Here is a 27,092-nt window from a genome sequence, read left to right as displayed (position 1 = left end):
CTGTTGAAGCCAGAAACTCCTTGGCCTCTTAACTTCAAGAGTTGGTAACTGTTTAAACCTTTAGAGGAATCCTAAGCAACAGCTTGTCTCTTGGGTCTCAGAAAATCAAATGACCTTCCCAACTCTCAACTGTCACTTCCCAAACTGCCACAGAATATTCTAGATCCAACATTCTGCCATTTCTTAGAAAAGATCATCTTCCAGAAACATTCCACTTGCTTTAAGCCTCTCCTCTCTGGAATCACCGGCAGCAATATTTTGGTTCCTTCAATGCTTGAAGCAAGGCTTCTGGCAGAAACAGGATTGACACCAGGAGATCATCCCAGGATCAGCTTCCTACTGGGAAGGATGGCAGCCATCAGCTTCCCCCAGTTCAGACACAGAGCTGGTCTAGGGCCGCTGGCCACCAACTTTAAAGTGGTACTCAGGATAATTGGAAGATTTTTCTTCTCTAATGTGTTAGCAACCTAACACATATCAAGAAGAAACTCCGTCAGAGTCTATCTTGGCTTGCACAATCCAGGATTTCTCGGTCTGTTTTTGAAGACAAATTTCCTAGCACTTTTCATTACAGGGAGAGAAAAAAAAATCGAGTAGAATCATAACTTTCTATAAAAGACTAAGATGAAATACACAACAGGATGGAAATGAGGCGAAAGTGAAAAATAAAATTAGTGATAGGAAAGGAAAGAACTAAGAGAGGAAAGGGGAGGACTCTGGGTATCCCAAGGACTAACAGAACGTGCCCAATTAAAGTTTTACACAATGAAAGAATCTTTTATTTCTTCAAATCTCTTTGTGATTTTGAGCTGATTTTAATGTCTAGTAGAATGTGGACTACTCATCAGCTGTTGAGAGGCAAGCATTTTTCAGTCCTTTCCATGTGAAATCACTTAATTCGGCAATAATAGTGTTTGATAACAGTATTTGAAAGCCATCGAGTGACTCTCCACACTCGGTCATGAATTCATCTGGAGCAGACGCACACTGGAAAATACTTCTTGGGGGTGTTTTTCTGACTTGCCTGTAAAGATGGGCACCTTACTGCCAGAGTTAGAAGGTCAAACCAAAAGGCAAGGCTTATCTTTATGGATTTATCAATAATTTCAAGGGTTTTTGCCAAACTTTTGTCTGCTCTTTTACCTCTAACACTGCCTCATTCCTTTTATTTTACAGTTACAAGCAAATGAACCTAGAGTTTAGCTCTAGATTATTACTCTAGATCTTTGGACTAAAAAAGTTCACGGCAATTTACCCTGTTTTACTAAAAGTGGAGACCAATGTTTATCTTGATCATCTACGATTTCAATGAAAAGACTGCAGTATTTTAAAAACATACTTCGATCCAGTGTGCTCAGTCATCACCAGCCAACTTCGAAGTGACCTATGATGAATATTCTTTATTTCTGCTAGGTTCTGATTCTTATAGGAAAGATGATCAGATGGATACTTTAACAACCGCTCATTGAAATGTTTCCCTCTGGGAATCAGAGGGCTTCATATTATTTTCAACAAATTTTCCAAGGTTTCAAGCACGCTGGAACCCTTTGCTATCAGAAGAAGCTAATTTTCCTTTTATGATGCATGAAAATGGAATAAAGTCCCTGGATGAATAGGTACTCTTGTTTATTTTATTGTACATTTATTACTGTTACAATCTGGCTGTGATTTTCTCTAAGTCAGTGTATATAGCAACAGGCACATATTTAAATAATTGTACCTATTTTTTGGATTGTAGATAGCATATTTACGTTAGTTTCATTTTCAAACCACATATAGAAATAACTTTCCTCATGAAATACTTACCAATTTTAACTTTGAAAATATGAATTTGTGTCTCTCCTCTAACCATAACACTGAAAGATAAAAGACAGTCTTAAACTTACAGATAATCTTTTAGTATATTTGATATATATTGGACAAGGAAAGTATTCCCTTAGGTGAAGAAGCCTACAGTTGCAGATGAGGTCATTTATGGTGAGCAAACAATGGATTGTGTAACAATGAGGAAAATTCTGGAAGTTTGAGTTTGTGTGATTACTAGTAACCACTGTCAACATTTCTGCAAAGCTAGAGAAGGTATCTTCTAATTTAAATTTCTTTAAGCATTATCTATTGTGTAATATACTGTCAACAGGAGGTCAGTTGTCAAGGAATACTACTGATAGCCTGAAAGACTGTGGAAAAGAACAATTTTCCCCCTTACACTCTGATAGTTCTTATATTTGCGTCCTTGCAATTTGTCCATACTTATAAAAAACACACAGTCATTGGATTAGCCGCAAGAGATTGAAAATGGCAGAAGTTGGGAATGACTGCTATTTCTTTGTTAATTCCACATGCATAAAGGTAAATATTGTACAACTTACAGTACCCATGCTTAAGCTTTTTAGTAGACTGAAGGAAGAAGCAGCAATAAAAGATACCTTAACTCTGAAGTAAAAGCCTATATATTTCTGATATCCTGAATTTATGTGAGAAAGTCTGAGTTAATTTCAAATTATTATGTATTTAAAACTATTCATTATATATATATAGTTAATTTCATGACAGTTTTTATATGACATTTGCATATATTATTTCTTTAAATATCAGATTCTTAATTCTGTACACTATATAATGATATTTAAAATATAGAATTTTATTTTGGTGAATATGACTTCAGTCATACATTATTAAATAGTTGAATTCAGATTGCTATTAGTGGTGTAGTATATTTTTTCTTTGAAATTCATTAAAAGTTATTGCACTTCTCCTGTCGGAAGTCTGAGTAACAAGTATTTAAACACCATGTCAAAAGAAGTCGAATGTAGCATACATAAACAAATCAACCACAGTTATAATGTTAAGTGGAAACTGAATTGGGATTAATGGATATTAAAAAATGAATAAATGTAGAAACTCAATGACTGCTCACGTACCAGATGATCCTAAAAAAAGATAGATGTTCTGTCTGGTCAAACATCTTTCAGCTCTACTAGCAACCTGGAGTCCAACTCTTTGGTCACAAGAATTCAGCCCACTTTTGTCACGTTACCTTTCAAAGAGTTCTTGGAAGGCGAACTTCCTGAGTTTTGTCTCTTTCTCTGTTTATCCCCACGAGACTGATGAATATTATCTTGTAAGGAAATGACTAGACAGAATTTTTTTTTTAAAGAGTAAAAACAGAGAAACTGAGTTAACTGTTAATACGGTGGCTATTGAAAAGTAGTGAAGCTATGGGGTTAAATACCAGTTTGCTGACCGCAAACTCACTGCCCACTATCATCCGTGCTCTGAGAGTACAAACTCCATCTTTGATGGGAAAGGAAAGTGAGTAGAGAAATAGAAAGAAGACAAAGAGTCTATGTCAGAGAGAAAAGAATGCAATGGAATGTTGTTATCGCTCGCTGTTCCCCTGTCGGAGACAGTGGCCTACAGTTTTTCCAACTGTGAGTACATGCATAAAAGAATGTAGAATTCAAAAATAAAGCAATAGTAGCCAGTTGACATAATCCACATCTACTTTGGTCGATATGGAAAACACCTTAGTCAATTGTTTGTCTTTGTAGATCAAGAACACGAAACATATATGTGATGTGTGATGTGGAAATTACTTCCGATTTCACAGTGTCTCACGGTTGAGATTCCACTTATTTTCTCGATATCAACACAGTCTGCAGCATCTCCATAGTCTTAATGGTTGGTAGAGTGGGTCTTCACATGCAGAATCCTGCTGCTTTGTAGATACTCGCCAAGTTTTTTTCAGAAAGAGAAGTAAAGCCCCCCTCTTTTTGTATTGCAGTCAAGGGAGTCTCTAGTCTCACATCTTTGCTCTTAGTGAACGCTCACTGGGTGCAAAGCATAGCATTTTTAGAGTAACTTGCGGCGAGTTAACCTGTGGTGTTTGATCATGACATTTTCTTATTACTTTCTCACTGAAAAGAGGCAGAGTTGCTACAACTTAGTCATTACAAGCCTGCATTTGGTAGTATGTTTTCATGATTCCAATTTTATATAGACTCCTTGTTTTTAATTGGTTTAGCATTTTGTTATTAAACACTAGAATTAATATATTGTGTCTTCTGCATTGTTTACTTCTCAGGGTTCCCAGTGCCGATTCCGACACTGTGAAGAAGCCCTTGGCAGTGACACTGTGTGCTCATTATGGAGAGAGAGAAAATGTTTAGATCCACTTTGCAGATTTAGACACATGGAAATGCAGGTAAAATGACTGATCATTTTCACTTCAAGAATTTTCCTTCCATATCACTGAATTTAACTTTTATAACAAAATAGAAGTAGTTCTTCCTCCTAGAAAGTCTTAAGTGTTTATCACTTTGCTCAAAATAAACTTGTAGAAAAATAAAAGACCACTTTATCTTTTAAACGGAAAAGCTGAGAGGTGGCGAAATGTAGGAAACAGGGGTGATTCTAAGCCAGCAATTAGAACTTTTCTTGTCGCATTGCATTGTGTGCTAGCAGTCTGCATTTACTGTGAGTGCCTAAACATTGTATTCCCCTCACTTCCTTTTCATAGCAAAACTGCAGCATTTCATGCTTCTGGGAAACCCAACCTCTTGGTTGTGTGAAGATCAGTTGTATCTTTTACCACAGCAAACCCCGAAATATCAATGGATTATTTTTGCCACCAAGTAGCAGTGAGTATATCTGTAATAACTGGTTACGTGGCATTATAGTCTGGTCTTGGAGTAGAAAGAAGCCTAGGGGGGCGCAGTTGTATACAAAAAATGAGGTGAGAAGGTCAAGAATCTCTTATAGGTGCAGAGAGAGAGCAAAGGCATACTCTTGGTTGCAGGTCTGTTCTGTCACAGCAGTTGTCTGCAGTGATATTAAAATGCTCCCTTTATGTGAGACTTGACACAGATTCTTCACAGAACACACAGGACCTCATATTTAAGGGAACCTTGTTGGAGAAATTGGTGATTTCAAGATTTCTCCGATGCTGTAGCAATCTTATTCTGCAATGGTCACCGTACGTCTCTAGTGGAATGGTCTTATATATGAGCAGAATATGATATTAGCCCTTTGAGAATTAAAAGATTAGTTTCACATAACCTCAGTAAGTGAATAGCTAAGACTTTAGGCCTTTTATTGCATACTTTGGGAAACTTTTGACTCCATAAAGCACATCACATATGTAATACTTTTATTATTGTTTCTCTTTCTCACTAGATTGTAAGCATCTGGAGGATGGGTAACATAATTTTTTGCCTTTGCTTTGCAATGTCTGGACCAAAAATAATGTGCAGTAAATCGGTTGCTTAGACACATGGATGGGGTGTGAAGAGATGAAATCTAAGCAGTAATTTAAGGGGATGAAAGTACCGAAGTGCTGTAATGGATTAACCTGGCTTTCTTAGTTTACAACAGTATGGTTTTTCTTTTTGATCAAATGAAAAACATTCCCATGACATTATTTTTATCTGGTAGTTTAATCCCAGGGATTTCGCTAGCTCTTGGAAGACCAACAGGAAACAAAGACCTCCTCTCAAAGCAGGCTGGATAGGATGCCTGTGTAAATGACAATCATTGTCTTCCCCACTGTTAAAATAAGCCCTGTGCTAATTGCTGTCATGTTGTTGGGTGGGTTGCTCTTGTATGTTGTAAATAGAACTGGCCTTTCTGGAAATCTCAGGCTTTCCTGAAAGTTTTTATGGTTTACCCTGACACTCTGAAGAAGCCTCCTTTCAGTAGGGTCAAATCTACTCATGCACTGACTGGGATCTAACCCTTTCCCCTAAACATTCTAGCTCATCATGATAAGATACTAAAGGGATGTATAGACAAATAATGCCCAATTTTCTTAAATCTCCTTGGCTCTTTGGAAGACAGGATAGAGACCCCTGCACTCACTACACTATCTTCCCAGCGTCGGTTCATTGTGTGTACTTGCATGTTTTATATTTTGTGTGGAGCTAATTGCATTCAGGCTTTTATATTTGTTTATGGTCAATCAATGTAAGAGAATCTGCAATGGCCCTCTCCTGCCTTTCTGTCCTTTTCACCCATTCTTCTCCAGTTTTTCTTTGCCAACACAATTCTGTCTTCTCTGAATTTTCCTCTCATCTTTCAGACTTTTATGTAAGAAGTTTCCCTTGAGGACTCTGGTCCTCCTATGGTGTTCTTCACTGATGACTGATCACTCTCAATCCCAATTCTCTCTCTTGCAAATCTCAGGTACCACCAGCTCTAGTGTGAGATGATGGGTTTTCTTGGTCCTTGCTGCCAATTTCAGACTGTTTCTGACACTTCTCTCTAACACTGTCCAACATGAATCTGCAGCTAATTATTGATATTATTTTGTTCCTTAGTGTTGTATCATTGTCTTTTGCTATGTTCATCTACCTCCTTTAGCCTTGTTTTCAACAACATGCAACTTGTAGATCATTGTTACTATATTAGTACCACTTTATTAATCCTTGATAATTTCAGTATGAAAATGTGTCCTATCATTACCCTAACCTTTCTGCTTTTATTTCCTCCATCACTTAGCCCTGTGGTATCTTCTCATGAGTCTCCCTGGCAACCAATGTTTTGCACACACTTCCCAGTCTGTTACCATTCACTCACTGCAGTAACCTCTTCTTACAGCCATAATGTTGGTACATGACTCCCCACATTCTTTGTGCCTGCATCCATTAAGCTGCTCGTGGATAAAGAAAACACATGGCCATAATGATGGAGTTTAAATAATTGATCACAGGCCGCAAATGAGTGTATACTACCGACTTCGACCATGCTTCTACCATGTTACCCGCAGGTAGATCTCTTCTAGACTATAATCTTAAATTGTTTTCCTTCTCATTCATCTTCCAACATCTCCACATCGCAGATGGTGACCTTAGTATCTTACTGATGAACTGAAGGGATGAGTAGGGAATTTCTACAAATTTTCATCTCCCCACCTAACTACCATCTGGACTAGTCTCCTCTTCACACGTCCCAAAACGAACTATCATTCATTCTCCACCTAATCTATCTTCCCACTTGGTGACTAAATGAACTAAATTAACTCAACAGTTCATCCTGTGACTTCCACACAACTGTTTTTAATCTTACGGAGCCTTTTCTTTGATTATACAAATATGTATTTATCTCTTTACTAACTAATTAGCATTTTTCCTCAATTCATTCTCCCTAGTAGTTATGCCATATTGTTGTTTCCCACTCAGTGGCACTAAACGTATTTTATTTATTCTCGCTGTAAGTATTTTCCCTCTCCCTTCCTCCCTCCCTTTCTTCCTCTCTTTTCAAAATCAGGTTTTTTTTGGCCCTTCTACCTGCTGTATGAAGATTATTAAATACACTAGTCAAATCTGAGCCCTTGTGTAACCTGAGCTATTAGAAGGTGTGGACACATTATGTTTGGAGACCTCAATACTGTCTTCATTCTGTGCCCCATTTGACTTGCCCTTGCCAATTATACTTCATGAGTAGTGTCCAGGAAAGTTGTTGAACTCCTTTTTTCCCTGCCTCCTCTCTTGTAATGCCATCCAGTCTTATTTTTATTTTTAATGTTTATTATCACACGTTAATTATATATAACAATGGGTTTGCTAGTATTTTCATGCTTGTACATAATGCATCTTGATCATACTCACCTCTTTACTATTTTGTCACCTCTCACCACTTTTGTACCCTTACATTTTCCCCACTAGTAATTCTTTTAGGTTTATTTTGTTTATTTGTGCCCAACCCATGTCTTTGTGAATATATAATATATATATATGTGTGTGTGTGTGTGTGTGTGTGTTCAAGTGCACCTACCTATGCACAAATAGAGCCCAGAAGAGGATGTGAGATATTATATAACTAGAGTTGTAAGTCATCGCAGGACTGAAGCCTGTCACAAAGATCTAGGATCTGAACCCCAGTCTTCATGGTTATGCAGGACACGGCCTTGACCACTGAGCCTTCTCTCCAGCCTCAACTTTGTGGTTGCAATGGCTCTGTTTATATACCACCCCAAATCGAGATCCCCCCCACACCTAACAGCATCCGATGTCTGAATTCATCTTTCTCTTGACTTACATGACTAATGAACATGTCACGCTTAATGTATTTAAGACTGACACCGTGATTTTATCTCTGCTCTCTCAAAGCCTGCTCTATCCTTTGCTGTTTCTGACTCATCCTTACTGTAAGCCCAGCCTCGCAGTTGCTTAGATCCCCTGAATCTTCGTCCAAATTTCTGCCACATTCCACATTTAATCCATTCAGAAACACAATTCTCCCATCCAGATACATCAGAGTCAGGGTTCATCATCATCTGTGCCATCTCTGCACGGCTCAGGCCTCTATTATTGCCTCATAGCTTTTATTGGTACAGCTGCTCCTGGTTTCCCCTGGCTTTCTCTCTTTATGTCTATTCAAAGTACAGCACCTACAGTCTTATGATCAAGCAGATCTTAGTCCTCTACTCCAAATCCTCTAGTGTCTTTTCATCTAATTCAGAGAGGCCAGAGTCCTAACGAGAGCTTGAATTCCGAAAGTGATTTGATCAAGTCCTCTGCTAACTCCCCGAACTCTGATACTTGGCATTCAGCCCCATCTGTATGTTTCTCTACTTGCCTTTCCGGGAGCATGTTCGCATATTCCCGTTTTCAGGGCTTTGCATGATGTGACTTTTCCTCAGTGTCTCTGTGGCCAGCTACTTTGTTTCATCAAAGGTTTGCTCAGATATTGCCTTTAATGAGCTCGGTACCTAGCGCCATGTTTGAAATGTAGCCGGTGGTTCCACCTCCTTCATATACTCTTCCAATTTTCCTTGCTCTCTTCTAGTTCCTGCTTTCCACGCCCCATTAACTTCTCAGATGCAGGATAATTTGGTTGCTCTGTGCACTGTTTATTGTCTAATGAGTCCTTGTAGAATAAAAGCTCTATGAGACCAAGAATCTTGGGTTTGTTCACTTACCAATGTCCTACACTTCACAATTCTGCCCTGGGAAATCTTGGATATTAGTTAATCATGTTGAGCTGAAAACTCAGTCATGTTAAGTTTTTCTCTGCTCAGACACAGTTCTGTACTCTAGAATGAGAATTCAGTTTCTTGGAAGTAGGTGAATGCTTGTTTTTGTCTGTTTATATTCGTGTTACAAGGTACCAGAGACTGAGTGTGTGTGTGTATATATATATATATATATATATTCATATATTTGCATATATATATTCATATATATATATATATGTGTGTGTGTGTGTATCTATGAAAAGAGGTTTATTTGGCTTATGATTCTAGTAGATGGAAGGTTTAAACAACACAGTACCGATGTCCTGTGAGAGTCTCCCGGCTACTTCACAATATAGCAGAGAAGTAAAAAAAAAAATGTTGTATGGGTACAAAGAACACCAGGGGAGATGCCAGCCTCATGTTAAAACAGCTCACTCATGGGAACTCCACAAATCTCAGAAGACCTTACCTTTAACCGAGAGAGAGCATTAGTGTGTTTACGAGAATAACAGTCTCATGACCTTATTCTCTCCCATAGGCCTCACCCCTTCAAAGATCCCCACCACACGCCTCTACATTGGGGCCCGAGATTCTAATACATCAAACTTTGCGGGATAAACTGTGTTCCAAACATACCAACTATCAAGGGCTTTAAAAGAAATATGTCTTGAGCTAATATATTACCTATTTACTTTGGAAATATTGAATACTATAGAAGGTATAAGTTGATCCATGGCAGTTATTTATATTATTTGTAGTAATGTCTATCTACCAAATGCTATATCAATTAGAACTAAATTTCTTTTTAACCTTAGACCATTGAGTTGTCATGTAGGACACATAAGGAAAAACATCTACCTTCCTGTGTTTCATTAAGAACTTATAATTACTTATAAACCCAAGGTGGAAATAGTATAAATTATGAAAAGACAAAGCTAATAAAGGATCAGTTAACACAAAGTGTTATGTAATCTATATGTACCGCTGTCACTCTGGTCAAGATAAGATAAAACTTGGGTATTTAAAAAGGCAACCAGCGCAATGGTTTGTTTGGGATTTCCCTTGCTGAGTTGAGACCCACCAGTATAGTAGTATGTGAGATGTGCCACGTGTGTAGTATGTGAGATGGAGCCACGGAATGTTATCCAAGTCGCCAGCCGTCCTCTTCCAGGGTGAGGTGCTTCCCCAAACAATTTTCCATTAGTTGGTTTGACATTGTAGATCACATCTACACTCTCAGTGAGATTATCAGTTAAGAGTTCTTCGTGGTTCTCTTCATGGGGCTGTGGGGTTTATATCAAACCGCCGGTTAAGCTGGACATGATAGCACATACTGATAATCCTTGAAATTGGACACTCAGTCATCCAGTGCTGAGCTGAGCCCACTGCATCCCGCCCCTGGCTTTAGGGATAGAAACCCAATCGGTTTGATTGAAGAGAAGACTGGAAACTTGGGGATTAAGTAATCAAAGAGATTACACAGCTGATCTCAGATGCAGGCTTTCCCTCACCAGGTCTTGGCTCGGAACTGTCTCTCCATAAGCTATTCTTGCTCCAGAAGCACTAGACGTAGACGTTGGAAGTCGAATTACCAGAGTTAAAGATCACTGACTACAGTTTTAACTGGGTTAGAATCTCATCCTGTCTCAAACACACTTGCCAATGTAACCTTAGGCAACTCACTGTGGCACGGTTATTTCATCTGCAGGATACAGTCGTGGTGTCTGTGCTGTGGGTTTTTTTTTTTTTTACACTGTATCAACTGCACTACACTCAAAATTATTACCAATATCATTACCACTGTACAAATCAACCATTTTAAACTGTGTATTAGGAAGAGGCTGTTGTAAGTCAATGATTAGAAAAAGCCTGCTTTTCTGTGCATGAAATATTAAAGACAATTCTAGAAAAGGCTCGGAAAGCATGGAGAACTATGGACGGAGGCCATTTTAGAAGATGTTGGCCAAGGTCACAATGCTGAAAGAGGCATGTGAGGTTCAGAAATAAAAGAACACATCAGAAAAAATGATTTGTCACTGAATTTGTTATCAATACTGATCGAACAGACTAAAGTATTGTGCTTTCTCTGTAGATACCACCTTACAGAAGGAAAGTCAGGAAGGAAGTCCACCCCCAAGCCAGAGTCAGGAACCTCTGAAACCCATGGAGAATGTATCACGACCCATTCATAATCCATTAGTTTTAAAAACTAACTTCGAAGAAGAAGAGGAGGAAGAGGAAGAAGAGGAACAAAATGGTTAGTACCCCTTTTCTTGGATTGCAGTACACATGTCAAAACCCACAGTATTTTCTACATACTCCTCAACTATGAGAGGCTTAAAATGCAACATATAAACCAGATTTTGTTGAGAAAATACAAATATCATCAAAGAAACGAGTTTTGGTTTCTAATTTATAATATGTCTACGTGTGCTTGTGTTTCTGTGGACCGAGAGTTTTTGCCGTATGATGGCTGGGAGCCGGATGCCATGTTTAAGTGCATGGGCTCACAGACAGTCTCATAGGAGACAACTGCTGGGCTGCTGGTGTACATACATCTACTTCCCTTCATGTTTACTCTTTTGAGTTTTAAGCATCCAGATAGTAGCTTGTAATTTATAAAGTACTGCAATCTGCATCATGCCTGATATCGGTAGAGAAGTATGTGCAGAATTAGGACCCATGTGTTCTGCACTGTGGTCCTTTACTTTCCTCTCACATCATCACAGCACAATTGAGCCTTTTAGATAAACTTCAGATAAACAATCACCTCCCCCCCCCCAAAAAAAAACCCCAAATTTACTTTGTCTCTGCCCTGGAATGCATCTTTCTGTGGGTATCAACCGCTATAGTTTCCGTGCTTAGGGATGCACAAAATTCTTCACTGTTCTTTTTGCTAGGTATAGTTTCTTCCTCGTCTGTGCCCACAGGTTCTAGCCCCCAGCTTCTCAGCAAGTCTGTGTTTTCTGCTTCTCATTTTAGCACACAGAGCATAAAATATATAATTTCTCTTAGATGATTCTTTCAAATACTAAACACAAAAGCATTTTGAAATACGAGTTTGCACTTTTTTTTTTAAGTTCAAACATTTGATGAAGAGCAGTCCGCCCATGAAAATAGTACTTGGGATTTTTCTTTCTGATTTATAAATTTTCAGATTATTTAGATTTGGGACAATTTAATTTAAAAAAACTATATCCTATAGATGCTTCTAGTTTATGGACAAAGACCCCCGAAGAAATTGAAGAGAAAAGAGCAATAAAGGAGATGTGTTATAAATCTGGTAAGAAATCAAACATTTGTGGAATTTCCCATGCTTCGTTTTGCCCCACATCCTAACCATTCTCTTCTCACGGGAGTTTAGGTGAATACTATCGATTCCATGCTCCTCCAGACATTTCGTCATCAAAAAGCACAGCTCCTACAGTGGAAAAAGAGTTAGAAAAGCCTTTGGAAACTGGCAGTGAGTTGCAAGAAGGTAAGAAACGAGACGATAACATTCAAAGTGAAATAATAAGAGATATTTAGTGAGTAGACCTTGAATTATTTGGTGCAGTGTACACAAGAACAGGGTTACATAATAAATAATACATCTGGTTTGAGAGTGAGAGGGAAACTTCTTACTGGATGACCCAAATGTCCTATGAAAGGATGCTGCTAATGTTATGATGTTTCGATGAATGCACTCCGCAGACACAAGGAATGCTCACACTCCACACAGCAGTTCTGTAAATAATTTGCCTTTCTGTGTCTGCAGTATGCCTTTCTGTGAAATATTACTTACTGTTTTATTTTTAACGGAAGGGATAACCCAGACCAGGATGGACAAAAGTGGGGTGGCAAACTGATATCAGTGGCAGAATGCCGGTCTGTCTGTTGAATGAGTGTCTTTTGTGTATCAAACAGTCTTAAGGCGGTTTTGATGGACAAGTCCGACACTCACTCTTTCATGATGCATTTTCTTTAAGCAGGTCCGAGTTTGCTTCTGGTCAGCACCTTGTCCTTGAAGGCAAGACAGAGAGCATCGTATTGTGTATAGAAAAGCAGGAACCTGAAGAAAAGTCCATAAGTGTTAAAAGTTTAAATAGGGTTTCCTGGTTTCAAGCGAGCTTGTGCACATATTGTAGCAATAGAAGAGAATTTAATTGCTCCCTGATCCTCTCGAGGGCAGGAAGGGGGGCACATGAGAGAGGAGCTAGCAGAGAGTAGGGAGAACAATGACAAGGGATGAGGAGGCTGAGGATGAGCATCTGTATCTCCTGCCTCTATGCGGCAAGTTGTTTAAATGGCTGACAGATGGTGGCAGCAAAAGACCATCAGAAGGCGGAGCATCCTGGACCCTGTACTAAACAGATGCGAGAAACCTTAAAACAAACAAACAAAAACGAAAGACAAAGCTACAAGTCAAAAATTAAAAATGGAAGAGTATAAAACAAATGATGTGTACATTTGGATACATATAAATATTGCTTGTATTTCTTCCAAAACGTTAATTCCTGATAACCCTGTTTACTTAGATCAGTGGTTCTCAATCTTCCTAATGCTCCAACCCTTTAATATAGTTCATCACACTGTGGTGACCCCCAACCATAAAAGTTTTGTTGCTGCATTATTATAATCATAATTTTGCTGCTAATATGAATTGCTTTGTAAATACTTGTGTTTTCTCATGGTATTAAGTGACCCCCGTGAAAGGGTTGTTTGACTCCAAAGGAATCAAAATTTTATTACTTCTGGAGTTTTACTATTAGAATAAATATGAACACTACTGTTAACGATATTCTGAACTGCTGCAAGCACAGATATCACATTCTTTGCTTTTACATAACTATCGCACAAATATTAAGATTAGGAAATTTCCTGTGAAACAGTGAAGCACGATTAATAAAAGTTCGGGGAGAGAAATTGGGGTTCAACCTGAAGATCTGAAAAACAAAGCAGTCAGCCACTGGCTCTTACCTCTACCTCAGTCTGAAATGGCGATCCTGCCTCCAAGAATCTCAGAATGAGACTGTGTCTGAGAGCTGTCTCCTCCCATTTTATATTCCTCCCTAGGGCTGGGACTAAAGACATGCACCACCTGGTTTCTATGGCAACTAGTGTGGTTACTGGGATTAAAGGTGTGCATTCCCACTGCCTGGCTGTAAGGCTGACCAGTGGGGTTGTTTTAGTCTCTGATCTTCAGGCAAGTTTTATTTATTAAAATACAAATGAAATGCCACAACAAAAGAGTGTTATTGTTTATGGGTTCCCTCCATGAATTTCATCAACTATGTTACTGATACCCACAAAATGAATTGATTATTTCTTTGTGTCCTAACCCATCTAGAAGCTCACGCTGCTTTAGACTGCTGCGTCTCTTTTCATTCTGATGTCAACAGCTTGTTTTCAAAGTAGATTTTTTGAATATGTACAATGAAAATTAAGAGAATAATTTAATTATCAAGTACCAGTAATAATGACTCTAACACTGTTTGCTAAATTAGTTATGAAGAGATAGAATCAAGAGAACCATTTCAAATTCATTACAATAAAACACCAAATGAACAAAATGTATTATGCTCACACAATAAGTGTAAGATTGCTTAAACCTCCCCTTGCCATTTAGTTGCCAATCAAAATAGGAGGATGAACTTCTGTTTTTCATCATTTACAAAATTAGCTTGAAATAAGTGCACTTATATATTGTTCACCAGCTCATGATGGCAATCATGTTTATGTTAATGTTCCGGCTGCTTAACTCTCACCACGAAAGCTGTCACAGTCTGATTTACAGTGTGAAGACTGCTGGAGTGACTTTTTGTTTCTTCCCTCTCTAGGGGATGGTCTTACAGTTCCAACAAAGTTCAGCCTCTTTGAAAGGTCGGGTGAGGCAAAAACATCATTGGATAGGAAACCAAGGACTGACATTGCTGCGTTTGAAAATGGAGGTGAGCTAGATGTCCCTGAAAGAGGTACATTTTACAGCTGTAGTTAGTGAGTCCTATTCAGCTTAAACATGTGAAGCATTATTTTTAATTTCATCACATTAATGAATTTAGTGAAGCATGCTACTCTGAGGTATATAGCTCGGGAAAAAATCCGCATGCCTATACGACTATGGAGTCATCGTGTCATGAACCTATTGGCTACCTTGATGTCCTCTTTTGTCAAATTGTTCTGTTGTATTTCAATACCACTTATGTCAGCTTTTTCTTATAAGTCACTAAGGGGCTAGCAAGGGTAATCGTCATCTCTCATTGATACCCATACTCTGACCTCTGCCCCCACAGTTTAGTTTTACATTTTTGTTTAAGTGGAAATGTGCAGTTTGGACTCCTTCAGGTTGAGTATTTTAGTTTAATATTTAAGTTGAATTGTATGAGACATATCCACATTGTTGATGTTTGCAGTAGCTCTCCCCCCCCCCTCTCTCTCTCTCTCTCACACACACACACACACACACACACATATGCATGCAGGTATGGATGCATCAATACAACCTGCAGAGTCTTCTTCCTGTTGCTCATATAGACATGTCTTTAGGATTGAACCCTTGGAATTAGATAACCCATCACAGGCCTGCTTTCTGGAGAGGCCTGAATCTTCCTCCCTCTCTTAGTATTTGTCTAATTAGTAGTCATTATTTGCCTGAAGTTCTTCATCTAGGTGGAGTCTTGTAAGAGTGTCTCCATCTGTGTTGATACGCCCACTGGTATTGTCATTGTGCAGGCCTTGTTTAGGCAACTTTGTTGTTGGTGTTTCCTGAGTGCAGTTTTGCTATCACATATAGAAAGATTGCTAGCAAATTTCCTGGTCCTCTTACTCGTTACATACTTCTATGATGTTGTCTGAACCTTAGGTACAAAAGTTATGCTAGAGATGTATCTGGGGCTGGGTCTTCCACCGTAAGTTGTTCTCAGCATCTTGACCAGTGTGCCTTTCCACAATGGTCACTGTTTGCTGTAAAAAGAAGCTTCTTTGATGAGAGGTAAAAGCTATACTTATCTGGGTCTAATGATGTCTTAGGATTCAGTCAGGAGCTGCAATGTTTTGGAAAAGTGTAATGAGTAGGTTCCATGAGCTCAACAGTCATAGGTAGTTGGCTAGGATTTCAGCACCAGGCATGAATTCCCTCTTATGGGCAGGACTTAAGTCCAATTAGAGGATTCATCACTCCAAGATGTAAGAGTCACTATTTCGCACCCTGGGGATGTCTTGTTGTGTGACGTTTTCACAGATTATTTCGTAACTAGTTTTTAATGTTCATTTTATTTTTGTTACACTGGGGAATGAGATTTACCTAGAGCCTTGTCCATGCTAGGCAATAGCTCCTCCACTGAGCTATGGCCTCATCTGAATATTATTTTCAGAGGAGGTTATTAAGGGGCTCAAGAGATGGTTCAGTAGGTAAATTGTCTGGCAGGTATGGATGAGTTATGATCAGCACAACCTACAAGTCATACTACATATCATACATGGTATCATCATGTGTCTGAAATCTAAGTGCTTCCACAGCTGTATGGGGGCTGTAGAGAGGCGAATCCTTGGAAATTGGCAGGTTAGCTAGCCTGGCAACTGTAATAGCAAACAAGAAATACTACATCAAATTTTCTGGGAGGCAAAGAGCAACACCAGAAATTGTCCTTTGCTCTTTACTGTAGCATAGGCATGCACACATGCACACACACTCACAGGCACACACATACAGACACATGCAAACATGCACACACACATACAAATACATAGATATATACATGCACATACACAAATGCCTGTACCTGCACATGTATGCATAAACACATCACACATACACATAAAAATGATAATTTAAAACATTTTTGCTTAATATAATACATTTTATGGTGAAGGTACTATCAAGTTTATTTGTAGTATTTAAAACTTACATGTATATTTATCTTGAAAAACATAGAAGAAAGACCTTTAAGGAAAAAAAAGGTTTTCATATTTCAAATGAAGAAAAGATAAGTTATATTTACTATGAATATCTCTAAAGATCCCTATGTTAGAGGGAAGTTAATTTGGTTGAATATGTGAATTTTCTTGAAATTATCTGTATGTCAGCTTACACACTGGCCATTCAAATAATATAGCTAATACACATGCACTAAACTAAGCATCTCTGATAGAATATGTGGAGATATGGGGACAGCATCATCGGAGACATGTTTGAACAAAAGCGGACACCAGAGATATTTTGAAGATAATTATCATATTGAAAGGGCGTCATGTGCCTCTTGTTACTATTGCTGCCCCTGACTGTAAAGTTTGATTCTAGGGGGTGACTGCTATGCTCCACAGAGGATCATATTTCTTGGCGTGGATGAAAGTGAAGCATTAGCTGAAGTGAAAGAAACCACCTCCAAATGTTCAAATGTCAAAGGTAATGAGTCTTGTGTTAAAATTTGACCCTCTGTACTTTGGGCAGATAAATAAAATGAGCATCATAGTTGTTATGGAAACCACATGTTTCCATACATCATGAAAAGGTACATCAGAAAGTACTGAATAGGACACCAAAGCCCCAAGGCTCTGCATTGGCTGTGTACTTAATTGTTTTAAGTTTTATAGCCTGTTTCTTGGTCTGGAAAGTTAGTCTGTTGGACAAGGACATTCCAAGGTCAAGTCTTTCAGTCATAAAGTGATCAAATTCCTTAAATGGCAGTACAAAGACCTCTCAAGTTTTTTGTTTTAGCAACTTAAAACAGAATGACTGAGTTTCTGGAGAAACATTGATCATGAGCATCATCAGATTCATTCTGGTGATGCCATACCCTTTATACAGTAATTGCTAATAACAAACAACCTGTGGCTACTCCAGAGATACAATGTTTACTCTAAAGCTTAGTGATACTCTATCTGTCTGCAGCTGGGTGTGCTCCTGTAGACAGATGCGGAGGAAAAGACGTTTGTGTCAAGTTATTTAGTGGAAAATGACATGTAAATCTGTCTCCTATTCAGAGCTAACATTTTCTCAATTTCATCAAAGAAATGCTTAGGGGAAAATACCTCAGCTATATTAATTTGGAGGCGACTAGCTATGTGTGAGTGCCTAAATTTAATTGTCATGAATAAAGTTCTAAATTCAGTTTTTCAACTGCACTAGCCCCAACGCCAAGTAGTAAATACATACGTGTGGGTAGTGGCTGTTATGTGAAACAGCGCAGATTTAGAACAAGCTCATTCTAAACATTGTGGATGTTTTATTGAATAGTCCCTCTGCCAAGCACAGAGCAAATGAATGTGATCCCATTAAAAGTGTCTTGAGAACTTAAATGGACTCATTCCCTATAGAAAATACAATGTACTTAAAATCTTCAAGGAGATGTTAAAACACTGAAATCTCACTTGTGCATGAAAATGATAGCTATAGTTTTAGCATTTTTAAACTTTCACCCGTACTTGAGGTACGGTGTGGCAATTAGACAATTTTAACCATGCATTCTCGAAAGTGACATACATACATAGTAGGTATGCCCATTGGAAGCGTTTCTCTTACTAACTTTGACATTTTTTTTCTTTATTTGCTTTAGAAGAAAGCAAGGACAGCCTACACCCAAAGCATACCCTAACCACTCGCCTAGTCCCTACAACGCATGTGCTAAATGCTACAGAGAATATCAACGTGAAGTGCAGAGAGAGTCCCTCTTCAAGTAAGGCCGTGGTCACATCACTTTTAGACCTTGCATTTGGTTGTCTTTGTAGGGATATGTTTTTCTTATATGCAAGAGAATTTGACAAGGAAAAAAGAAAGAAAAGGAAAAAGCGTGGTTTGAAAAGTCTGCCATTTGAAGTAGTAAATAAACAATATTTCCCTCTTAAATTCAGAGTACAGATTATGATATAGGCCTTAACAAATTATATCCACCAGGTTGAGGTACATATTAACGTAATAGTAAGCTGCCCATGCAAAAAGTCATTAGTCCAGCATGTTGGCTTTCTCCCATTGTGGAACATAACGGCAGCTTTGCAATCACAATTGTTATGGTTCATTTTTTTTTTTTTATTATTTGGTTTTCCTGGGCATTGGTGCTTTGAGCCACTGCTTTGATGGAATCTGCCTTGTTCATTCTCTCCTTCCCCCGTTTCTGGTTTTGTTTGCTGAACTGCTGTTAATATTCTTGGTTCCCAGGCACTGAAGGAGAACCGCAATAACTTCCCTTAGGAAACTCTTGTTACTGGTACCCGTTATAACTTTGGATGTTATATCTGAGATGTGGGAGTTTGGGAGTGATGTGTGGTGAGGAGACATGTTTTATCGTTTAATGTCTAGGGCTTAAATGTTAGGGCTTAAAATTTAAGCGAAACTTTAAGGCTAAGGCAAACACGGATTTATTGTCCTACTAATGGAAAGCTACTGTAATCCGAACACTGGTATTGTTTTCCCTTGTAGTCATGTGCGAACAGCAGAATGCCTCTACAAAACTGGTTTAAGAATCCCATTGGAAAGTCTTGAAAAACTGAGAATGCATGTAGAAACTTTGCTATGAGTATATTCACATAGCATGGGAGACGAAAAAGACTGGAAGCTTATACTTTCTCATAGTCGGCCTTGCTGTGCCAAACTATCTGAGTATTCAACCTTGTTACACTTTAAAAAGGATAAGGCGCTTTAATTTAGTAAACGTGTTTTATGTATTAACCAAACTCACTAAGAAATAGTAGTTTTGGGCTTAAAAAGTACAACAAGATTTATTTTGAGGATAACAATTATGACCTTAAGATAGCGTTATGCTGGGGTTTGTTATTGTGATTGGAGTGCACTTTTCTGTTATTTTAAGGAGCCCACGCATTCCTTTGGAGAACAATAAAACACTTTAAAAGGAAAGCAACTTATCAAAGGTTTTTTTTTTCTCATTAATGTATTTCCAAGAGGGATTTTTTTTGACACTTAAAAACCAGTCACTCTTTGTTCCAATAGCTAGTCTTAGAGCGGCATTCTTTTACTTGATGTGAGAATGCACAGATATGTAATTATCACCTCAGTAATTTTCAGATAAAAGCATCTCTGAAAAACTGTAAAAAAATTTGTATCTTCTCCAAGCGAATGATGTCCAGCCAGTGAGGAAGCCTCATTTTAAAGGTGTGAAGAAAAGAAAATGGATTTATGATGAACCAAAGAACTTCCCTGGCTCTGGAATGCGGAGAGGTAGAATATCCAAGTGTTTGGTATTTCTAATTATAATTCTCACAGAGATTAAATATCAAATATTTCCTACGCTAAGGAAAAATCATGGCCATGATTTAAAAGTTACCCCAGTTCTCTGCGTGGCATGATTTAGCTTAGATTTTTTTCTATTTTGCTGCCCCATGCTTTATATGCAGTATATTTTATGAAGGTGTAGCTGGCTTGTCTCATCCCTCATCTCTACTCTTTTGGTTTACAGCAGTACACACCCCAAATCCCAAACATAAGATGAGTTACCACCATCAGAATAAAAACCGAAATGCTGAGAACGCCTCCTACATGCATGTCCAAAGAGATTCAGTAAGAACTGTCACACTGAACGCCCCTCCCCGAAGCAGGCCCACAACTGGGTCCTACAACAAAGCCGATGTCAACAAGGAACCCAAACTCAACCTCTGCCCAGGTGAGGGTCTTTACTGATGTGGTTCACTCCTGACTGCACTTGGCCTTAGTGTGGATGGCTGATCTTTGCTCCTCCCCCTCACTGCTGTCCTCAACACTAACCAGAGGACCGCATCCAGGAGGAGTCAGGCGCATGATTTAAAGGACATGGAACAATACTCATGCTTGGATGCTGATGAACTGGCAGTGCATCTCCTTAGAGACTTGCCTCCCTGCACAGCTCTTTGTTTACCCTGGGTAGTTTCATTTCACGCGGGAGGATTATTTTTACGTGGTTGACATTTTCTTGTTCCACTAAGTGCACGGTTCAATTATGTCTGTCAGATTCCCACCCTGTCTTTTCCTGAGGACATCATGATTACTTTCTTGAAAGGGTTAGTTTGAGGGTTAACTGCAATATTTCTGACAACCTCTCTCCCACCATGCCCTTCTAAATCATTTCATCTTGCAATAGGCAAAGGCATGGTGTATGTCAGGTAGTACACAGCCACAAGGGAGAATTTCTTTTTCTTCCGGCTTTAGATGAATTTTGCTCTTTGGAAGTTGGGTTTCAGTTCTCTTGACTTAACAAAATGTCATTCAGCTCTCTGTAATTCACGTTGGAGCTTTGTATTCATAATGTAGTTGGTGAGTTCCAATTGTCAAGAACTTTTGGAAGCGTAGGCAAAGACTATCTGTCTTTAACAACTGAAGTAGATATTTCATTGTCACTGTGTTAGACTGTAATGGTGTATGGATTTGTATAAGCAAAGAAGTATGCACTCAGAAGGAACTTGTTTTAATGTTATTGCCAATTATTATACTATTTATTATTTTTGCCATAATACTGTTGTGGCTATGAGAACTTCAATGTATACTAGCGCCGTGTATTGCCAAAGTCTAGATTTGTACGAACTGAATGTGTTAGCCACTACACTGGACACTGTTGTGTCTCATTCATGCAAGTATAAACACACAAAATGACATAAAAAGAAAATTCTTGATATGAACCACACACTGAGAACTATAGAAATGTGATGATAACAAGGGAGCAGAGAAAAGCAAGTCCTTATAGATGACTTAGTCTCTCTCTCTCTCTCTCTCTCTCTGTTTCTCTCTCTTTCTTCTGTGTGTGTGTGTGTGTGTGTGTGTGTGTGTGTGTGTGTGTGTGTGTACCTGCTTTGGTTTCCTGGGGCCCTCAGCTCGTGATTTCAGTGGCCACTGTTTTCACAGAGGGCAATTCCTGGAAGCACATGTGCCTTGTTGTCTTTAAAATAAAGTTTAAAAGATATTTACAAAGTCAGTTATGTATTGTTTGAATCTTTAATTTTCTTTTATTTTTTGAGATTGTATAATATAATTATATCATCTCTCCCCTCCTCTCCTCCCTCCAAACCCCCTCCTGCAAGCTCCTCTTTGCTCTCTCTCAAACTCATGACCTCTCCAAATGTGAGTAAGACAGTGTGTTAAATCACAGACGAAAGATCGTGAAATGCTATATGTAGATACTGTTCTTCTAGATTAGTCTCATAGGATAGAGCTTCATTTGAGGAAATGAACAGTAGATTAAGAGATTATTCGCTGGTCACGTAAATGAATTTAATAAACTCACTGGTATTCCTGTTGCCTTAGCTTTCAAATGGTAGAGAAAACGCGTGGAGGGTAATTCTTACTGCTGAGATTTTTATAGCTTTGCCATGCTCTCGGCATATAGTTGCTGAATTCAGCAATATTTGCTAGCAGTCTCCTTTTTTTGTTTTCTCAGATAAACATATGTCAACAACATATAATGGTTCAGCCTGGCGAAGAAGAATTCCTTTTACAAAAACATATTCAAAAACGGAAAAGATATATCCAGGTAATTACTCACTGGTGACTTCAATGTGTCGGGTAGTCGTGGAAATAAATGACAAATTCTTAAGTCAAGAAACAGATTTAAAAGCACTTAAAATGAAAAAAAATCAAGATCACTTAATTATAGAGAATATCTGGGGAATTAGTAGTCCCCTGGTACAGTGACAAGTCAATATTATTTTGTTTCATGGTGTTCAGTTTTACCTGTTTGTGTTATCAGAAAACATTTTGATGCTGTTTTTTCCTGTTGATCAAATACAGCAATTGCAATAATTACATATGTTAAGCTAGTCTTTGTTATAATAGAGTGAAAGTGTATAAAATCATATTTAGTATAAGTAAGATATACTCTCTTGATGTACTTACATAGAGAGATGTAAGCTGGTCTGGGCTAGCAGTCCATAAATCTCCAAGGAGGCATCAAGTGACTGTATTCTCCCCCTTGTTATACGCTGTGCTCACTGAGGGAACAGGAAGATTGGAAATCTCTGGTTAGATATTCCTACGAGTCCTGACCACAAATGAATCTTTTGCTGGGCAGGTTGATGTCTTTCTTTGCTTAGAAATGAGTTGCAATGAATATGAATTATTTTTCAGATAACTGAATCTTTCAGAACACATAATTCAGATAGGGAACTTGTATCCAAATAAATATCCTAGTAATTTAAAGATATTCTGATTCCATAAGTTTTTATACCAGGATCTTCCAGAAGGTCCATATGAAGACTAGATAATTTGTTTTCTCCAAAATAAGTGTCTCATACGAGACTTGTAAAAACCTCATTTGACTTCAACTGTGTGTCAGCACCCAGAAGCGGTACAATTATATACTGGAGACAGAACTTAATTCAACTTCCCCTCATTTTGCAAACCAAATTATGCTGCAAGAGAAGGTAGATACATTATTGTTTAACTGACTATATTTTCTCTTAACTTTGGCTCAATTGTTACATGTGATCAAACATAATTTGAGAGGGAAGAGAGGAGAGAGAAAACAAAAGTGAAGACACAATGAAACTCCTTGAAGGAATTTGGCATTTCTAAGTTCCAGCTTTTCTTGCTATGTTTTCCATCTGAGAGGAATGCATTTGGAATGTTGAGGAGTGTTCTTTGCCCTAATCCTGTGAAAATGGTTGATTTTGCAACCCAGTGGCTCCCTTCCCCATATGAAACAGTTAGGTAGCAGCAGTGGAAATATTTGGGGCATGTCAAAGTACTTCAGGATGTAAGTATGTACCACCTATGTGTAGCATAGAATCTACACATCCGTGCAGGGCTCTATTGTCCTCAGGTGAAGAGCAGGGATAAAAGCTCTACAAAGAATGACTCAGGGTCCTGGGGATAGGGGACAGGCAGGCCTTGTCTCACATGAAAGGCTGAAGACAGGTTCTTGAGAATTCTGTCGAGGTTACATAGGTGGGCATCTCACAGCCCTGGGGGGCGTCGCTGGAAGACGGCCATTGTGTGTGAGAGAGAAAGATCACGGAGTGAATGCATGAAGTAGTCTGGCTATAAGTGAAGGGATGAACTTTGGGAAAATATCTGCTTCTTGTTGAGTTCTGCTGGGGTCAGAGTGGCACTTAGCTGTGACCTCAACAGATGGCCTCTGAGCAAGTCATAAGCAGATACCGGCCCAGCATCCAGGGAGCAAACCCTTGCTCCTCAAAGTATGATCTGAGGGACAGCCGCAGTGCCATGCTCGAGAGCGCATTAGAAATGTGGAGTCGCTACCTCCTACCTGCTGTGGTCGGATGCCATCTTACCAACACTGCCAGGTGATTTGGGTGAGCGTCCAGGTTCGTGAAACCCCAGGCAGATTAAGTGGCTGAAGAACCAGCTACATCGGTCTGTTGAAAGTTTGTATTCTCGCTTTGGCAGCCACATGGCTGCCCATTTTTTTCTTGACCCATCCCAGGAATTAGGACCAGCAGCACAGAGTCTGGGTAGAGGAGCAAAACCCCAAGAAAACCCTTTAAATGTGACTGAATTGTGAAGGCAAAGTGAATTCAACTGAATTTGTGTACAAAGGTCTATTACTTCAGGAAAAATGAGGACTAATATTTTACATACTGTAAAAGGCTTCATAAAATGAGTAGTATTTTATAAGCCGCAAGTTTGTTCTCTTCCATGTTTTTGATTGAGAAATTGGTTACCCCCAAATTCAGTCTTTCCAGTAGCTGTTGTCATCCCCCGAATGAAAAAGAGAAAGATTAGCTTGTGTTTCTTCCCACACATATTCTTGCTAGGGCGCAGAACAGCCATTGTGACATTTCCCAGTGGACAGATGGATGCTGAAGGGAAGGAACAGAAGGCACGAGCTGCCACTTGCCTGTTCCTCTGAGGCTCCTGCAGCCAAGACCGAGGAAATGTAAATGGACCCGAGAAGTCTTTTGGGAAAATGTTGCAGGATGGTATGGGTGTAGTGGGAGGAGAGAGGAAAGAGCTGGTCGCATAGGAGGATTAGGGGCATTGGAGACACTCTCAGTGCCAGTCTTCCCTGTGGCCACATGTTCATTCTGATAGGGCAAACATGGAAGTGTCTGTCTTCATATCATAAACTGTTCATTTCATTCATTCTTGGTGTCTCTTTTAAATGCAGATTTATATGTAGTATTAAGTCAATCTCTCACCAACCCTCCATCTAAAATGCAATGTTCGAAAAGCATCAAAAAAGAAATCTAGGAAGCCTGAATGACATTTTGAAAACTTAATAAAACACTAAGCTTGGTTTTGATTTTCCCTTTCGCTTTCATGGTAGTTAACAACAGAAATACGAATTCATGAAACAAAACATGTAAAGGAAATGAAATATTTTGTGTATTTTGTTACTAGAGCCAAGAAGAAATGGGAGCAAGTAAACTTGGAGGTTGAAAGAAGAGAAAAATGAGAAAAGAGAAAAGTGCCAGCCATCACCTGATTTACAAGCAAAAACGAAAATTCAAAGAATGAGATATTCAAGTACTCCATAGGATATAGTGGTAGTCAACGATGATAAAATGCAAATTCTGAAAATAAGATGCAGGAAGAACATTGTGCTTGTTCAAAACTGATAAAATGCAAATTGCAAACAGCTGCCTGTTTATGTATGTATGTCTGGGATTCATTCAATACATTGCCACAAACATTTAATAAAATTTCAAAGTTTGACCATTAAAATCATTCTTTAATCGTAAGCAAGCTAGATTGTACAGAGCGAAGGGTAAACTCTGTTTCGATCTCTGCTGTTTGTGATGGTTTCCATGGCAAACAATTCAGACCTTTTCTTAGGTTTGAAGCAGGGCTCTCAAGAGTAACTCATAAGGCAAACACGAATTAATTCAACAATGTCCTAGTTGGCAGTTGGCGAGAAACACTTCAGAGGAATTTTAATCTAAATATCCATTCATGTATCAGAGAGAGAGAGAGAGAGAGAGAGAGAGAGAGAGAGAGAGAGAGAGAGAGAGAGAAGAAGAAGGAGGAGGAGGAGGAGGAGGAGGAGGAGGAGGAGGAGGAGAAGGAGGAGAGAAAGTTGGTCTATCATGCAGGGAAGTTGCTAAAGAGTGTCTTTTAATTGGCAATTACAAGACTTCTCTGCTAAGAGGTGCCACACTCAAACCCGAAGAGTGAACATTTTCCTGTCACAAAGACAAAAATTATATGACCATAATGGAGCGAAGGAGGTTCCTTTAAAAAGAATAGTGAACTAATTTATTTCTCAGAAGTTCCAAGGCCTCAGTGACTCCAGAAATTCAGACACAAGGGAGATGCCAAGCAAGTGGTGGTTCAAGCCTTCAATCAGACACCCAGTAGGCAGAGGCAGGCTGGTCTCTAAGTTCAAGGTCAATCTTGTCTACAAAGTGTCAGGGCCGCACAGTGAGACCTAATCTCAAAAACAAAACCAAGTGAGGCCTCATCTGGAAACTCCTTTATTATCTTTCCATTCTAGGATTGTAGATTTTTAATAATAAACTTTTAAATCAATATTTGAAATTTTACTCACAATTACCCATTTTCCATATGACCAAAGCAAAACCATGAAGGTTTAGTTTTAAAACTTAAAGAATAAGTATTAACTCAACATAAGGCTTTTTTTTTTTAAAAAAAAATAAAGTACTCTAGCATTTATACTTCCATACTAGGATATCTTAGATTTTCACAAGTTTTCTGATGAAGAGTTGCCTCTTAATAGTTGTAGGCAAGAGCATTATTTTTGAAAGTATTTTACTTGAAACATTTTACATCACACAGCTCCCATTTGCAAAGTGATAAATTCCAGTTCTGCTCTAGTGCGCTGACTTCAATAACAGTGGGTGTATTTCTTTTGTTCTAACGAGCAGAGCATAAAAAATGAAGATGATGCAGATATATGTGTTGATGAGGCAGATTTGAGAAGTGTGTATGAAAACAGCTCAACCGTAAAGCTGCCTAGTTGGAACTTGATGAGAGGACATCATATGCTCATTTAAATAGCAAACTCATTTTGTTATAAGTAATAACTAATGGCCAAATATGGTCTTATTGATATATGAATATTAGAATATGATTTTCTAATGTTGGGTCTTACCCATGCATTCTAGAGAAGGGGAGTGTAGATTGGGGAAGGAAATAGACAAGAGAAAGTGTCAGGAGGATTTACAGTGAATACTTTTGCAAAAATCAAAATAGTTCTGAGCTTATTACTGTCAGTCCTTACATACCCTAAATAAAAGGGGAGGGCACAAGACTCCCATGATACAA

The 27,092-nt window shown here is 38.6% G+C and overlaps 1 protein-coding gene across 4 annotated transcripts; it reads left to right on the top strand.

Moving 5' to 3' along the window:
- Positions 1–356: 356 nt before the first annotated feature.
- Zc3h11d (zinc finger CCCH-type containing 11D) lies at positions 357–25,523 on the top strand. Of its 4 annotated transcripts, none has more exons than XM_048418858.3 (13): positions 357–1,616; positions 4,085–4,204; positions 4,520–4,640; positions 11,046–11,210; positions 12,159–12,236; positions 12,318–12,431; positions 14,773–14,883; positions 17,232–17,336; positions 18,487–18,606; positions 19,998–20,102; positions 20,341–20,544; positions 22,288–22,380; positions 25,209–25,523. In XM_048418858.3, exons 2-13 carry the CDS (start codon positions 4,193–4,195, stop codon positions 25,232–25,234), a joined length of 1,254 nt encoding a protein of 417 aa, XP_048274815.2. In that variant the 5' UTR covers positions 357–1,616; positions 4,085–4,192; the 3' UTR covers positions 25,235–25,523. The 4 variants fall into 4 exon arrangements, with proteins under 4 accessions (XP_048274815.2, XP_085539547.2, XP_048274813.2 ...); XM_085683421.2 differs by lacking the exon at positions 357–1,616 and adding an exon at positions 2,016–2,079 and having other exon boundaries at positions 20,344–20,544; XM_048418856.2 differs by lacking the exon at positions 357–1,616 and adding an exon at positions 2,016–2,079.
- The last annotated feature ends 1,569 nt before the right edge of the window (positions 25,524–27,092 follow it).

This window comes from Myodes glareolus, chromosome 26, assembly GCF_982192425.1.
Source record: "Myodes glareolus chromosome 26, mMyoGla1.1, whole genome shotgun sequence".
Classification (NCBI taxonomy): Eukaryota; Metazoa; Chordata; class Mammalia; order Rodentia; family Cricetidae; genus Myodes; species Myodes glareolus.
Note: the sequence above shows the minus strand (reverse complement) of the source record. Positions and strands in the feature narration are given on the sequence as shown.

Excerpts from the sequence above, each read along its gene's own strand:
- Zc3h11d (XM_048418858.3), top strand. Across the intron at positions 11,211-12,158 it reads GGAAGAAGAGGAACAAAATG|ATGCTTCTAGTTTATGGACA; the intron begins GTTAGTACCCCT and ends TATATCCTATAG. Across the intron at positions 17,337-18,486 it reads CAAATGTTCAAATGTCAAAG|AAGAAAGCAAGGACAGCCTA; the intron begins GTAATGAGTCTT and ends TATTTGCTTTAG.